The 16,575-nt window shown below is 40.9% G+C and overlaps 1 protein-coding gene across 5 annotated transcripts in view; it reads left to right on the top strand.

Moving 5' to 3' along the window:
• The first annotated feature begins 55 nt into the window (after positions 1-55).
• ZNF106 (zinc finger protein 106) overlaps positions 56-16,575 on the top strand; it is a 38,606-nt gene continuing 22,086 nt past the window's right edge. For 3 of the 5 annotated variants that reach the window (XM_071558325.1, XM_071558329.1, XM_071558330.1), the window contains exons 1-5: positions 827-972; positions 8,840-8,925; positions 10,199-10,260; positions 12,024-12,215; positions 14,298-16,385. In XM_071558325.1, the coding sequence (XP_071414426.1) occupies positions 8,872-8,925; positions 10,199-10,260; positions 12,024-12,215; positions 14,298-16,385 (2,396 nt within the window). In that variant the 5' untranslated portion in view covers positions 827-972; positions 8,840-8,871. Of the gene's footprint in view, positions 203-826; positions 973-8,839; positions 8,926-10,198; positions 10,261-12,023; positions 12,216-14,297; positions 16,386-16,575 lie in introns of those variants that run through there. The other 2 variants (XM_071558327.1, XM_071558328.1) reach the window with 2 other exon arrangements.

Raw genomic sequence — 16,575 nt, forward strand, 5'->3', positions numbered from 1 at the left:
GCGCTGCCCACGCGCCACGCTAAACATGGCGGCGGGAAGCAGCGCCCTCACACGGCCCCGGTGCGCCCAACATGGCGCCGCGCCGTGAGGGGGGCGGGACAGCCGCTGCTCTCAGCCTCAGACCTCATCCTCCCAGCTGAGCCGGACAGCCTCTCCGGAGATGTGTTCCTTGTCGGGTGTGAATAACGCCATGCCTGCTCAGGTTGCTGCCAGACCCCCTCCCTGCTGTGCGGCTCCGAGTACTGTCAGGAGCTCTCCCGGCACCGGGGCCGCAGCAGCTCACGGGGGTCGCTGAGCCGGCACAAGGTTCCTCTTCCAGTGGGACTGCTGCGATCTCAGAGCCGGGCTTGGCTTTCCCTGCTCTCCCTCTCGGAGCACCTCGGGATGCTCCCAGCCCCCGCAGGGCTGGGCTCCGTAGGCAGTCCCAGTGGAGTGTGGTCACTGCGCTGCACAGCAGGGAACGAGCCCGGGCGTTTGCCCTCCTGGCTTCCGAATCGCGCCCGCAGCAGATTCCCAGGCAGAGTTGCCCTGACAGCCGCGCTCTGGCGCGGAGTTCGTGGCTCCTCGTTGCTGAGGTACCCGCGGTCTTCGGCGCCTGCCTTTTAGCGCGGCAGCCCGTGGCGCTGTGCGGTTTATAGCGCTATATTCACATGCGACAACAGCGACGTTTCCCTTCGCTCTGGTCGCTCAATACCCGTCGCTGGCCCGGGGCTCCCGCGCGGCCCCAGGACTGCATTTCCCGGCATGCCCCGCGGCGCGCAGGCGCGCCTCCCGGCGTGCAGCGCGGCGGCCGCCCCGCCGGCCCATTGGCTGTGCGCACGGAGTGCCGCCCCGCGGCGCGCGCGGGCCGTGCGGGCCCGGAGGGTCCCGGCGCGGTCGGGCCAGGCCAGGGCGGGCCAGGCCAGGTGAGGCTTCCGCTGTCCCGCACGGGCATGGGCGGCGGGACCACTGCCCTGGACGGGGGTGCGATCAGTAAGTGCGGGGCTGCGCGGAGCAGGGAGCTCGGGGAGGGCTTTGGCGGCGGCCGGGAGTGCTGGGGGTCCCTCCGGTCCGCCTGTGGCGGGCGGCGAGGCCCGCATGGCCCGGAGGGGCTGCGGCAGCGGGGGTCTCGCCTTGGGACGGGCATGCCCTTTGTTTTGCCTGGTGAGCATCTTTCATTGCTGCAGTGATCCCTGAGCTTCGTTATCCTGCTAAACACGAGGTTTGGTAGCGCAGCATCTCTTGGTACCTGCCAGGAGCGTCTCCGGGGATAAAATGTGGCTTTAAGTAGAACTGCTTAATTACCTTCCTCATAGCATGCAGCTAAAAATGTGTCGTAGTAAAAGCATGTTTGAATGTGGTGATAAATATCTGGTAACCTAAAAGGAGTGGGACTGATAGTGTGAAAAAACGCTTAATAGAACAACGAAATATGAGATATTTTAGTGATCATTCGTCATGGCCAGCAGGGTAGTTCACACGCAAACTTATATTGAGGGCTGCTCAGGAGTGCTTGTGAAAAGTTTATGAAACATTAGCTTGCAGTGGCATTGATGATTAAAGTTCATGCTTCAGTCTACTTCATTAATAGTGGCTTGATAACAATGTCCTCATGCAAGTAAAACATCTTCCTTTTCACCTGATCTCCTGCATCTTCTGAAGTCCAGCTTTAAAGAACAGATGGCATCTGAGGTGTGACCTGAGAGAGAAGAGGATTGGGGTTTGATGGACTCTGTTTTCAACACGAGTTCCTGGGACTGCATTTTCTCTATCTTTATTGGTTATTGCTTTTCTTTTGTTATTTCCCACTTCTTTCAGTTAAGCCTCAACTACTACATTAAACTAATTGACTGTTTTCTGAACTAATAGAGCCTAGCCTTAAGAAAAAAATCATTTAAGTCTTCAAAAAATTTGGCTAATAGCTTTGCTGAAGTTTGAAAGTCTATCTCCATTAGCGGTGCAGTATTTAGGATTACTGCTGCAGGCTCTGAGAGCCAGTGCAATATGGCTCTTTACCTTCTTACCTTGGTAAATAGGTTCCCATCCCGAAATCTTCTCCATTAAAGTCAACTGTATTATTTTTATTTAATTTTTTTTCCATTTGTTTTTTTAAAGTCCTTGCTTGACTTCAGCCGAACTGGCAATACAAGGAATCTTCGTTTGCACCGTTGCGTACGATCCACTAACGACTGATTTTCATATGTAAAGTTAGTTAAATAGGTGCTGTGTTCGGGCATTTCAGTTTGGAACAAGTTTTAGCCAAGCTCTGTTTGGCTGTTACTTGAGTCAGTTTGGTTACTGTGACCAGGCTTCGAGTATCTTCTAGTCCATGTGTCTAAAAATGTCACATCTTTGAAAAAATGTCAGCTAAAGGCATCTTAATTTATGCAAAGCTGTGAATCCAGTGAAGGGAATAACAGCAATCACTGTCCTCCAAATATGTACCCAGATTGTATGCAGAGGTTCTATGACTTGTAGATAACTTTATCTAGGTAAGATGAAGATATTTTTCCATCAATTTTCTTTCCATCTTATCTTGTAAAGACAAAATTCATAAGACATCCAGAATCAAATGTAAATTGTTAAAGCTCTTCTAAACATCTGGTAATCGTCTTCTGTGAACTCTGCCAGCAGATGGTGTCCTAAGATTTGAGATGGTGTCTGACTCGAGCTGATTCTAGCAAAGCAAGAGAAAGCTGTGATTGCAAGTAACTTCTTTGTTTTTATAAAAGTGTTTCTCATATTTGTAGTGTGAGGTTTTGGGGTTTTTTCATCAAGTCATAGACTATTTTACATTTTGGTCCTAAGATGATGGAGCTGCTGTTGTTCAGCCCTGGGACAAACTGCATTACAGGGATGGAATAATTCAGACAGATCCCTATATTTCTATTATTGGATCATTAATGACTGCTATGTTAATGTTTGGGATGCTTAAATTGAATTTTCTTGGCATGAAAGCGCCTCATACTGAACAGTGACCTGACTACCTTGGCCTCAACTCACTCTCCAGTGGTTCTTCTTAATCTGTAATGACAGTATAAATAGAAGCAGCCCAATTACTGACCAAATGCTCTCCCTACTTGTTCTTTTGTGTCTCTATAGATCTCAGGGAGCCTGAGGGGAGCCTGAGTTATTTTGACAAGGCCAGGTACCTGCTTCTGTGCAACTGCAATAGATGGGGTATACAGAGTACTCTGTTTTGATGTGGCTTCTGAGTACCAGTTCTTAACTTCTAATTAGTGAAAGAGACATTTCCTTCCTTAGGAAGTTAAAAAAGAGGTACAACTAAATGTTACAGAAATAAGTATAAAGTCCAGTGTTGGGTATTTCTGTCATTCTTAAAATAGTCTGTGTGTTGAAGACCCTTTATAAGTGACTCAAGGTTACCAAAATAAGCTGGTAATGTGAATTCTCTTGTAAGTTACAGAAGTATTTAAATTGGTTTGGTTATTTTTCCCACATCTTGTGGATCACTATATTGCTTCTTAATAAGACTGTCTCAGTTATTATCAGTCATGTTTGAGGCTGTAACAGTTGCAGGGGTAGGAAGATAATTCCCCTCTATAAGGAGTTCCAGTGGGGATCTTAGTTGGAGTACTGTATCCATTTTTTAACACTTCTTTTGAAGTGCTTTGGGCAATTTGAAAAGAGGAACAGCATTTTTAATAGTCTTAAGAAATATGATGTTTGAGAAAACATCTGAAGAAAAGGAGTTTGCACGTGCCTTAGAACAAGCTGGGAGTGTAGGGAGAAGTAGAAGCTTTCCAGATACATGGATTTTGGGTGTTAAGAGAGACAACACACAGCAGTAATGCTGAACAGCACTCCATTCCAATTAGGATACATCACTGAATCTAGAATATATTTCTGAATCCTCTGGTGAGTAAAAAGCTATTGCAATAAAGCATTTACTTGCACTAGGAAAGAATTGTCTCAGTTTACAGCAAGGAAAGCTTAGTTCAGATGTTAGGAAATTATTAGCATGGCTTATGTATAGAGAATGAGAAATATGCAATTTGATTGTCTTAAAGTGTATATATATATATATATACACACACACACAAAGACTTCTGGTCTGTGCTCACTCAGTGCTTAGATTTATGTAAAATAAAAGTAAATGAAAACTTGGTGTTTGTGGCACATGTTCCTGTGCCTGTGCTGGTCTCTTTAAGGTATTTCTCTATAGTGTCCTTTTCTCCAGCATACTTTCCTTGTCTATTGTGAGAAAAGCAGCTGTACTCATGGGATAGTGTTCAGTTTCTGCTAAATATATTCTAGTTAGTGGAGTAAATTTTATTGCTTTTAGCAGGAACTTGAAGAACTTTGGCCTGTGAAGTAAGTCTTCTCCTGGCTCAATGTCAAAACAGTTAAAGACTCATCTGCCCAGTTATAACATTGGCTGTCCTGCTTCAGTGCTGAGGGGTCTGGTGTACCCTCAGTCTGTCACATGCATGAAATTAAGTCTTGGAAAGAAAGTTACCTTAAAAGTTTGGCTTCTGGTACAAATATTTTAACAACTGGGGTGTAATTTAGTTATCTCCTTTGCCTCGTTTTTGAAAAAAACAAACCTGTGACTACAGAGTGGTTTGTACAGTGCATGATTGTGTGCTGGAGAAGAATAATGCTGTTAGTCATGACTTAACTTTAGTCCTTAAGCTTCTCTCAGTTGATTGGGTTAAGTTGCACAGATCAGCATCTTGGAAGGAGGGTTAAAGTGCCTGCCATATGTGCCCAGAAGTAGGGTTAGGGTAATTATTAAAAGCTGTGGTCAAGTAAGGGGATGCATTGTGAATTCAGATGCCTCAAGGGCAGTGAATCTGGGAAGAAAAGATGGTCTATGAATGTTGATCCTTCGTTCCGTGTAAATTCTGCTTGAGGTGGTGAAATTTGAGCATAGGCCTCTATATTAGTGTTACTATTCTACAAGTCAACTGTTATGTGTGCAGTTGGTTGCTGCAGGAGAGAAGTCACTAAGGCAGTAGGAATGACACCTCTGTCTGTGAGGAGTCTCAGGAGCCTCCTGAGAAGCCTCATGAGGAGCATGTTGCTGCAGGACATTCTGCACCATGAATTTGCAGACTCCTCCTCAAGTGTTGAGTTTCCATTGCTGTCTGTAGGGACATGCAGCATTTAGGCAGGCCTTTAGACAGGCCAGCGCTGCTCATCGCTTTGAAGCCTCCTGAGGATTTCTAGTCAGCTGGAATGCCAGGCTGCCTGCCCCACTCCATGACACTTGTGGCTTTATATAGTCAGACTGTTCAGCCACTAATCTGTAGCAGACTTAATCTTGATGTACATTTTTAATGTATGTTATCCGGTAAGGCTGAATAACTGGATGTTATAGCAGGAAGTCGTCTAATGCCTTATTTTCTTTGTAGACTATTTTTACTTGTGAGAAGCGTTCTCCAAAATCTCGGTAGCAGACTTGCTTAATTTAATTAAAACTGTGTGGTATTTCCAAGCTCTGTGCAAGTGCAGGCTATGCACAAGTTGCATTTACATCACATAGTTGTAAAATGCATCTCTTACCTTTAAAACGAACAAATAAAAAATCATCCTCTGAACAGTTACATTTCCTCAAGGTAGAAAGTTGTTGTAACATCTCATTTGTTTTCAAGGCATTAAATTTTGCTGTTGACGTGTGTTTCTCTTGAATGTGGTAGTGAGGTCTTTTTGTTGTGGCAGTTCCCTCATTTTCAGAGTAGCTCATATTCCTGCTCAAGTCCCTTAAAAAGTACTTTGCTATGTCATACAGCAGGTTGGTGCTTTCAAAAGCATGAAGTGTTAAATATGGTAAAAGCTTGAAAGTTGTTTATGTTAAAAGTTTATGATTTGTTGTTAAGAATTCAAATGCCTGCATTTATCCAGAGAAAGCTCTGAAGTTTCTTGGTATGAAACTTTTGTGATTGGACAGACCAGTATGTGAAAAGATGAAATGTTACCAGTGACTATGTCTGGTTCTTGTTGATTTTGCATAGTGACTGAGGAAATACCATTGATTTATTAGGTGATTCAAAGTACTTCATGGTAGGTTTTTTTACAGTGGAATTGAAGTACTTAATTAAAGTGAGCTGTAAGTTTTATAGCAGGATTTGGGAGAAAGCTAAGGATGATGCAAAGTGATTTATACCTATGTAAGACAGTAAGTCAAGAGCTGATCTGGAAACAGAAGGTGTGTGTGTTCTCCCACAGTATCTACTGAATCTCTGCTTCTGAGTCCATGCCTCTGAGGGGTTCTCTCTGTAGAGGTGAAAGTTTCTCTTTTCATGGTGACATCCAATAGCGTTTGAATTCCATTAGTATTTTTAGTACTCTGTCATAAGTAATGCCCAGTTGATTGGACAGTTCGCCGAAAACCCTTCCTGTAATCGTGTATAGTTACTATATGTTTTAATTAGCCAAAACAGGTGTAATGTTAGCTCTGCTGGTGGAAGCTTTTCAATGTTAAGTGGCCTGCCTTTCCTGATCTCAGTCCCACGCTGCTTTTGTCCTTGCACAGAATGAATTCTGTAAATACTTGGGTGATCTTGAACAAGATCCTGAACACGTGTAGGGTTTTACTCCACTGAAGTACAAAGTAGTGCCAGTGAAGGATGTTGGGGGAGGATAGAACTTGAATGCAAAAGGAAGTGTCTGAAATCGGCGCAAGGATTAGCAGCCTTGCTTTTCATGAGTACGTCCTTATTAATTGCATTAAACAGCTTTCCTGTTTTGGATAGGCATCTAAACCTTTGTCTGTGTGACCACTAATGATTCCCTTAGATCTGCTGCAGCTGCACAGATCTGGACATAAGCAGTATGTTGATGCTGTGCTACTCTACTCACCTAATAACTTACTGTAAAATCATGAGGCCACAACATCTCATTTTCTGTCTCTACTTACTTATTAGCTTATACTTTCCTTAACTGCTGTGTCAGCTGAAATATGATTAAAACCAAGATATGTTTTTATATGGGCTTTTAAAATAATTTGTTCCAAAACATGGTATTTCTCTAAGCTGACCTTCCATGAAGGCAGCTGCTTTTACATGCACACCACTGACACCAAATGGGTTTATATGGATGTTCTGTATGACCTAGGCTGGTGCAAAGTTCTGAATGATCTTACACCTTTGTTGGGGGAGATTTGTGTAAATAAACACCTGTTACTAATGGTTCAAATACATCAAGTGCCAATGTAATGAAGCTAAAGAGTGCATATTTAAGCACTATCAGGTATTTTCACCAAGCTCAGGAATGGTGATTAGGGAATATAAGATGACTCAAATTTCCTATTGTGTTTTAAGTGTGTTTGTTTTGGTATGATGATGTGGATTTTCTAGGGAGGAAACTTCCTGTGTTGTCTAAAGGTGAAAGGGCTATTGCAACTCTCAGTTCCTTCTCATATAAGCTGGAGAGATCCTGGTGCATGCCTTAACTGTAAATGGACATGCAGATCTGGAGGAAAAGAGTTCTTGTCAAAGAATTACATTTTGGATTTAGAGGGGTGTGGCTTTACTTGCTGTTTTTTGTTTATTTACAGTCAGACAGTATCACTGAATGTCAGAGCTGCTTTAACTCTAGATAATCTGGATTTGGTAAAAATCCAGTTCTTGCCGTTTGTTCACAGCTTTGAGACAGTACCAGATTTGGAGGTTTTGATGCCCCTGATACAGAAGTTCAGTGTTAAATACTTAGAATTAACTTTGTGGGGTCAGCTGTGGAGCAGAGCTGTTGAAGAAGGCTCTTACAGGTTAAGTTTGATGGTGTTAGCTAAGTTAGCTCTGAGGTTCCCTAATATAAAATAGCAAAACTTGAGAGGATTTGTATTTTTGTGTAGAGATACAAAAATGCTTAGTAGTAAAAAGGTGCATTTCTTTCCAGTTTAGAGTGAGGATCTGCCTGTGCCAACTCAATAAAAAATTACAGTAATGCTTGATCATTCTGCATTTTAGTGTATGTTAAGAGAAAGAAACGGGGCAAGATTATACCCTGTTACTTAAACAGATATGTCTGTTTTTGTATTGTAACTAAGCCTGTTACATACCTCTCTGATTTAATTGCTCTCCTTATTAGTTAAGCATTATGATAAAATACATATGGCATTTAATTTGACCTGCTGCTTTTGTTTGTATGTATGTATATCTTAAGTAGATCAGTGTTAAAATTACTAATATTCTGGTGCAAAGTTTTGAATAATCTTGTACTGTTGGGAAAATCAATAACTTTTATTAATGATTCAAATACATAAGCTACCCATGCAGAGCATGATGTTAGAGAATGTATCTTAAAATGCTCTCTGAATTTGAGTATTTCAGTACATATATATGTGTAGTTCTGAGAGAAGCTAACGAGAAAAGTACTGAATTACATCACTTTATGCTGAATAAATGTATTAGCAAGCCTTGAAGACTGGTAGTATTTGATATTATGAGTGGCCTTCATTTAATTTTCTTTAAATATCTTCCTTGAGCCTTCCTCTGTACCAAAATAAAGAACTGAGTTTGCCCTGTTTGCTTTCCCCAATTCCATAACTCCTTGTAATCATCCTAGTTGAAAAATGTTTTCTTAATCTGATTCAAGGAGCTCAGAGGATTCCTACAGATCTCTGCTTGCAGTATGAGTGCTGTGTTTTGGAGGACAAGGAACAAAATGAAAGAAAGCGAAAGCTACTTTTTATTATCAATGTTTCAGATGACTATTCAAAACTACCTTATCTTTTTTGAAGCACATTGACTGCACCAGAGGCATGTATTCGCTTAAAGAAGCTCAGCACAAGTGTTTTCATGAATAGTAACTTCTTTTACTTTCCATAGTAGAATGGGTTAATAAAAAAAGTAATCCTGAGTGTTGGTTATTTTTTGATTATTTTTATTTGCAGGTGTGGAATAAGATCTTTCCAGAGTAATAAGGATGGTTCGGCAACGAAAATGTGTATTATGTCACATTGTGTACAACTCAAAAAAGGTAAATAATTAATGCTTTACATGTATCAGTAGATACTAATATGGAATGTGTGAGAAACACTTCCATTTTAAAGTTGTGTAAAATACAGTTTCTGTCTACCAGATATATATTGCTGTAGGTTTATCGCAAAGAATATTTGTGCATGTGCTTTGTGGTATCTTTCTTGAAGACAGCTGTGCAAATGCTTGATTCTGAGTGCTAAAAATACTGAGGTCTTCGAGTTTTTTTATATTATTTTATAAAGATACTAAGGTGAAAAGCACAGTCACTTGGCTCTAAATTGTGATACGTTAAGAATACTGTAATACACAATTTTTAAATTCCCTTTGGGAAGTCTGTGTTTCCACATGGAAGGACAAAGTGGAATTGTATAGCACAACATGTATTTGCATTAAGATGGCAGTTTGGTGTGCATGTTCTGTGTACTGCATGACAACGAGTTGTCCCTTAAAGCACCACCATGTGTTGCTCAGCCACGGGGCATGTGGAGATGTTGTAAATGCCGGTGTATTAATTCACACAACTTTCCAAGGTTGAAGCTGTTCCTTTCCCTTTGCAAGTGGGATTTCAAAGGCTAAAGTGGATAGTGATTAGTATGTTCTTTGAAGAATTTCCAAACACTTTGGGTCAAACACCTAAAGAAAGTGAAATCTTCTGAATTGCTTCCTTTTGCTGAATGATGAATGTTCTTGCTCTTCAGCAGCTCCCAATCAGCAGTTGATTATAATAGCGCTGCAGTTCATGGATTAAGGTTGCTGTAAACACAAAGTGACCTATTTTGTACATCTCAGTTTCTGAAGTTCGTGTAGCAGAGCGAAATAGTATCTGATGTGAAATTACAGCTGTATTATAATACAAATACAGAGAAATTGCTCAGATTGCACAGGAAAGCTGTTTTAAAGTATTGCTATTCTGAGGAGTGGTATCAATGACACTTTAATTAACATGACTATCAACAGTAATTTGTCAAAAATCAGTCTAATACGCTTTGCTACATGCACTGTTATTTCTCCTTCTCCTGAATTCTGCTTCCCTTGTGTTGAATTTTAGTGACTCCTCTGTGTCCTTTCTCAGGAAGGGTGACATATAACTAACTTCCTGAAAGTGTGCCTGCCTGTGCTTCCACAGTCACAGAAACGGGCACAGGAGCTGCTACAGCCCTGTAGGAGCAGAGTGCACCTTTGTGCAAGGCAGGAGAGTTCTCAGAAGTGAGCTTTTCAGATACAATATACTGTTTTGTTTTGACCAATTTTATTTTTTTCCCATGTTGAAGGAGATGAAAGAACACATGAGAAGCATGCTTCACCACAGAGAACTTGAAAACCTGAAGGGAAGGTATGGGAACAGTCTTGCATCCTTCCTCTCTGTGCATTTAGTGTGTCACTGTCTGGAAGAACTCATGACCTATTTCCCATAAAAGCTGAATTTCAGTATTTATTTTTATGCATCTCTTGGTAGCATGCCTTATCAGAAAGCTGGCAGTGAACATGTTCTCTTAATGTCAGGAACTGAGGAGGCAAACAGTGATGTGGAAGAAAGCTCCCCTGCATTTGTTGGACTGCAGTGAAATAAAATTACTTTTTTCTTGGCAGTTTCATGCAAAATGTAATACACCAGCTCTGGAAAATACAGACTAAAGTTAGAAGCTACTGACTTTGTAAATGAAGTTTATCCAGGTGTTAAATCTGAAATTGGTTAGGCTGCAACATACAAAATAATTGAATATAAAAATTCTAATTTTAAATATTTGGTCTGTTTAAAATAAAGCCCTCTCTAGGTGCATGTGAATGTTTGCTTTGGTTAAATATCTCAACTCTGTCAGTAGGAAAACCACTGATATCCAGAACAAATAAAACATAGCTGCTGACACTTTATTAACCACTCCAGTTAGGATGTTGGCTTAATATCTGAGGTTGCATCTTTTGATCTTTTGCTCATTTTATTTTTAACTCTTTCTCCCCAAAAAAAGAGGATTCATGTTTGTCTTTTTCCTTTACGAATCCAATTTTCTTGACGTCAGTCATGAGCAGTGTCAATATTATAAGGCTTCTCTTCTAAGACTTCAGTCTCAAGTGTGCTGACAAGACATGCAGATCTGCTCTTATGAATTAACTGGCAGGATTGAAAAAAGCATTGTGGAGGCTTTCAATGAGTCCTGACTTGGTCTGGCTGAGTTATTTGCAAATGCTCCGAGTCACTTTTTTTCTGATTTTTTTTTTTAAGTGGTCAACATATTTTACTCATTTAAGTTTATTGTTAAGAACATATTTCCTTAACTTTGGAGTATTTAAAGGATTTCTCAGAAGAACAAATACGATATTTTTAGAAATCTGAATTTCTTTAAAAGAAAAAAGAAAGGTAAGAAGATCTTGTAACCTTAATCCAGTATTTACTGAAACATGAGTAAAACCATTTGTCTGACACAGCTGTCAGCTTTCTCCAGCTGAAATAATTTCTGTATTTTTTAAGATAAGTCCTCTAAAGTGGAAAGCAGACCTCATGCACACTTGAACCAAATAAAGTACAGTGAACTGAAGACACTCTGCCATCACTCACTGTGCTGTGGAGTCTTTGGATTCCAGGCAGCAGTCTCAGCTGTCCCAGTTTAGGTTATGTTGTGTCAGGATTGGCTGTATCCATGTGCTGCCTCCTCCCTTTTCTAAATTTCACTGGGGGAAGGCTCAAGGCGAGGATTAAATGTAGAAGCTGTCTCCAGGCTTCCCCAGTGCAGCTGGCACCATGGATGGGCTTCAGAGCTCCTGCTAGCTCTGTAAGCCCTCCACTCTGCCCCCTCGCTCACTATGTTTCCTCTGAAAAGATTTTGAGTACAACAATTCAAGAAGAATTCCTCCTCCCAGTTAATGCAGCTTTATTACCAAGTGTTTTACCTCTTGATTGTTGGAAAAAAGTCTTAAAAATTGACCATCAAAAAACTAAACCTTGAAAGAAAAAGCCAGAGAATTCAAGTAACTGAAATACACTGAACAAAACCTTGTTGTCGTGATCTCCAGGACATTCAGAGGAAACAAAGTAAGACCAGAGGTACCTGCCATGCCTGTTGGCAGAGCTAAAAGTCCACCCTCTGCCTCTCTTCCCAGGGGAAGCAACCACGAATGCCGGGTGTGCCGGGTGACACTGGTGGGTTTGTCATCATATGCCAAGCATATCTCCAGCCAGCTGCACAAAGACAATGTTAATGCCCAAGACAGGAAAGAGGAAGAGAAAGAAGAGGCAGAAGAAGAATACCTTGACAAAGAACTCATTCAACTAATCAAGCAAAAGAAGGAGCGGTGAGTTTTCCTCTCTCCTCTTAGGTCATAGAATTGCTTTTAACACTGTGAGGATACACTCCTAAGGCTTAGGTGCTCATGAAATGTAAACTGCCTGTAGCCAGTGTACCTTTTGTGAGATAATCCAAGAGACCTGTGTGGATATTGTAGTTTCAACATGTAAATGATTCTGCTGAATGATCTTGTTCTGTTGATCTACTAATGAAGAAATACTACCATTTTTTGTTATGGTTGAAAAGAGTCTCTGGTATTGTATCTTGTGTTTTGAAAGCCCTAATGTTTTTAATATTTTACACTCTTTTGACTGAAAAGCTTAATAAATGTGACAGTCATGCTAATATTGTTTAGAGTGTAGAGTATCTTGCCACTTACCATGAGCTAGACATAGTCTAGTGGCTCACTATGAAATAGAGGGCTGTAGAGAGTAATAAGTATTGCCTTTTATTTTCCATGTGACCCTGCACACAGGCACTGTTTGTATGCTGTTGCAGTTGGGAATTTATTATTTGAGTAGGTTTATAACATGGCAATGGAATGAAAAGGGTGTATGATTTTTGAAAGAAGCTCTTTCTTGCTGTGGTTAGAAATTTGAATTAGTCTTTCCAAGTGCTGAAATATGTGGAGGTTATTTGGTTTTGACACTGCTCTGTCATAGTAGTGTGTCCCTGTACTGCACAATGGTAATGGTTTCATATTGCCCAATGTAGACAGCAAAAATGTCACTTTTCCTGGTTTTATGGTAAAGGAGCAATGGTGGCAACACAGTGTTGTTCTTAGGCAACTAAAGTCTTAGAAAATTTCTGTCTGCAGCGTGCTGCTTTGGAGAATGGGAAAACCAGAAAGTACAGGGATTAAGTTACTAATTCAGCAAAATTGTTTCCATTAGATCATAATCTAGTTGAGTCAGCTCTTAAAATTTGCTCTGTCACTGGGACACCGTTTTTTGTCTTAGAACTCGGGTTATTTTACACAGTAGACCATTTCCCATTAGAGAGTAATTGTTTAGTAATCCTTTGGCAGAACTGGAATATATTCAAAACTCATAGATGATACAATATGAATTTTGAGTTTACCCAAATCAATTGGTTTTGAGCAGTTGTGAGAAAGTTTTCTGTCTTTCTTGTCCAGGGGTCTAGAATGGATGTATTCCTGTAATGTCAGAATGAAATATTTTTGTAATCAGTTTCTGAAAAAAAAACCACTTTTGGTAAAAACTCCTCATTTGGTACAATAAATACTTTGCCCATTTAGACTACTGACCCTGGGAATGAATAGCTGTTAGGGAAGCATTTGACTTAAAATGTACATGTGATGGTTTGCCATGTGTTCATGATAAGTTGCCAAGCATAAGTACTATCCAAAGGGCAGTAGATAGTGCTGCTGGGAGGCTCATGCAGACTCATTACGGGCTGTGGGCTTTTCTAGTCTCTTGGTTAAAACAAGTCAAAATATTTTTGTCTCTGAGGTACAAATTCTCTGGATGTTTTATATCTGTGTTTTAACTTAAGCTTTTTAAACTGAGCCATCATCTCAGTTGTTCTCTCTGATGGGTAGAATAACTGCTTTTTCAGCCTAACTTTTCTTCTGTTTTGTATCAGTTCACTCTAGTTAGACCATCTAACACCAGCAGAATAGTCTTCAGAAAAAATAATTATCTCACTGCTGATGAATTTTTCATCTATCAAGATTATTCAAATTAAAAGTATTATACAACATGAAGAAGCTTTCTTTTTGTTAACCTGTTACTGGTCCAATAACTGGTAAATAAGAAGGAACTGTTATCATTCAAGTTAAAGAGAAATATTTAAGAATTAATCTGTTGAACTGTCTCTATGCCAAATCAGTTGCTTTTGTAAGAGCAATTTTGAAATTACCATATTAAAGTACAACATCAGTATTGAAAGTCAAACACTACAGAAACCTGAACAGCAAACTAGCTGAAAAAGTCCTCTCTCTTTTTATAATACATAATAGTAATAAAAATATTCTTGTCCCAGTGCAAATAAATTGCATGAGGCTTATGGACTGTTGGTTTTCTGTAGAATAGCATCAGAGTTTAGGTTTTTCTCGATTGTTTTGCAGGCAAGCTGAACCAAGCTGTGCAAACCAAGAAGTAGAATGTGATGACAGGAGATTGCAGAGAAGGCGAGAAGAAAGAGCTCCTTACAAAGAAAGAGAAGCTTACGATCAGTCATCGTGGCATCGTGATAATGTACCACAAAGGGGCTGGCAGTGGGAAAAGGATGATTATATTAGTTGTAGACAAGGCAAATTTTCACACTCTCCGTGGAACCTTAATATAAACAGACATTCAGGTGGCCCAAGGGGGCGCGCTGGGTGGCACCAAAATGTTCCAGGAAGCTCTTCAAATTGGCATAACTATGGGAATTCTGAAAATGTCTGGCATCCAAGTGGGCGGGGAGGAGGAACATCAAATTGGCATCACAGTGCCAGGGAAAGAAATTCTACTTGGCAGTCAGAGGAAACAGGTCATTTTTCTAACTGGAATTCCAAGAATTGTGGAGGAAACTGGAAACCAAGTCCTCATGGTGCAAATGGCTGGAATTTTGGAAGCTCAGGAGAGTCATATTCATCAGAGCCAATTAATTACAGTAAGGAAAGGTATGCCTGGCAGCGGCCAGAGATGGACAATGCCCTGCCATACAGGAATCGAATAAGAAGGAGCGAATTGCTCGATTTTACTAGCGATAATCTTCTTCCTGGGGGGGGTTTGGATTTTGGTACATCAAAGCAACCAGAAAGCAAAACTTCCAGAGCCAGTGGAAAAAGTGTGAGTCCTTCCAGAGATAAAACATATCGCTGGACTCCCTACCCATCCCAGAAGGCTGCAGAGCAGCAATCAAGGTCCGAAGATAATGTTTCTAAAACTCCGGATAAAATGGATTCTGTACTTTCAGCTTCTACTGATTCATTAGTGAAAGGAAAAACTTGTGAAGGCGACGTTAGCATTTTAAAACTTAAAAAGCAGGAAGCCTCTTCCTCTTCCAATGTAACCTCGGAACAACTTGATTCTTGCAAGGTAGTGAAAGACTGTTCCAGTGGTGAAAAGCTTGACAAAGATGATAGCAGAAGTAATCAGATGCCATCACTGAAATCCCCTCTTCTGAATATCACAGATATGAAGTTATCCTTGGCAAAGCAGGACACAAACAGTCTCTTAAAAAATGTCAAGCTTCTTTTATCCTCAGCTGGTGGTGAAGAGCGTAATCATTTGAATGCTATGAACTTGGAAACAAGCAGTTTATCTTCTTATTCATTGAAGCTGCATGGTGCTTGTGCTGGTAACTTACAAGACAACGAAGATGTCCTTGGTAGCAATTTTGGAGAGCCTGTTAATAGCTTATGTAAAGAAGAACAAGATCCTAAAGATGTTCAGTCCAACCATTCCTTGCAAAATGCTCCCTTAAGCTCTTGCAAGGATACAAGTGACCAGAACAGGGAAGAAACTGAGAAAGCATTGCCAAAGAAGGAGTTCAGACAAGATTCAGTAGATGTGAGCGCTGATGATTTAATGGGAAATGAGAAGTTGGAAGCAAGTGTTGAAAAGTTGGGTTCTTCTGTTAGTTCTTCTTTACCCTGTGACACTCCTGAAGGTAAACCTGCCACCCCTGAAAAGAAAGATGATGAAAAGCTGTCCGCTTCAAGGGTTGCTTCTGCTGAGCTAAAAAATTTTACATTTCGAATAGAATCCACAGTTTCTCCGTCAAGCAGTCAGGACCGTTTGCATATGGATTTGAAAACCTCACGTGATGGAGAAGGGAATGAAGAGAGTGCCAAGTCACATGATCAGTTTGAAATGGAAGGTTTTGAAAATCCTTCAGATAATGAGCTTCCAAAAGGAGGAAGCCAGTCAGTAGGCCTCCTTCCTGATTTAAGCAAACTTGGCCTCCCTGCTTCTCTGCAAAGAGACCTGACACGGCATATTAGTCTGAAGAGCAAAGTCGGGACACATCTCCCAGAGCCCAATCTCAATAATGCACGGCGCATTCGGAATGTGAGTGGCCATCGGAGAAGTGAGACCGAGAAGGAGTCAGGCCTTAAACCCACACTCAGACAGATTCTTAGTGCTTCCCGGCGAAATGTGAACTGGGATCAGGTCATCCAGCAGGTAACCAAGAAGAAACAAGAACTTGGCAAAGGTTTACCAAGGTTGGTAGCTTTCAGATCTAACCATGGCTCTCTGGGCATCTTGAGGGGAGAGGGTGGTTTCTTTCCATATCTGAAATAAACTCCAAAATCCTAAAACTAAGATTTCATAATGAAGCTTGCTATACCATGATCTTTTGCATATACAAGTAGTATAGCATGTTTGTCATTGATTGCTGCTGTGAGTGTCTAT

The sequence above is a fragment of the Pithys albifrons genome, chromosome 6 (assembly GCF_047495875.1).
Source record: "Pithys albifrons albifrons isolate INPA30051 chromosome 6, PitAlb_v1, whole genome shotgun sequence".
Classification (NCBI taxonomy): Eukaryota; Metazoa; Chordata; class Aves; order Passeriformes; family Thamnophilidae; genus Pithys; species Pithys albifrons.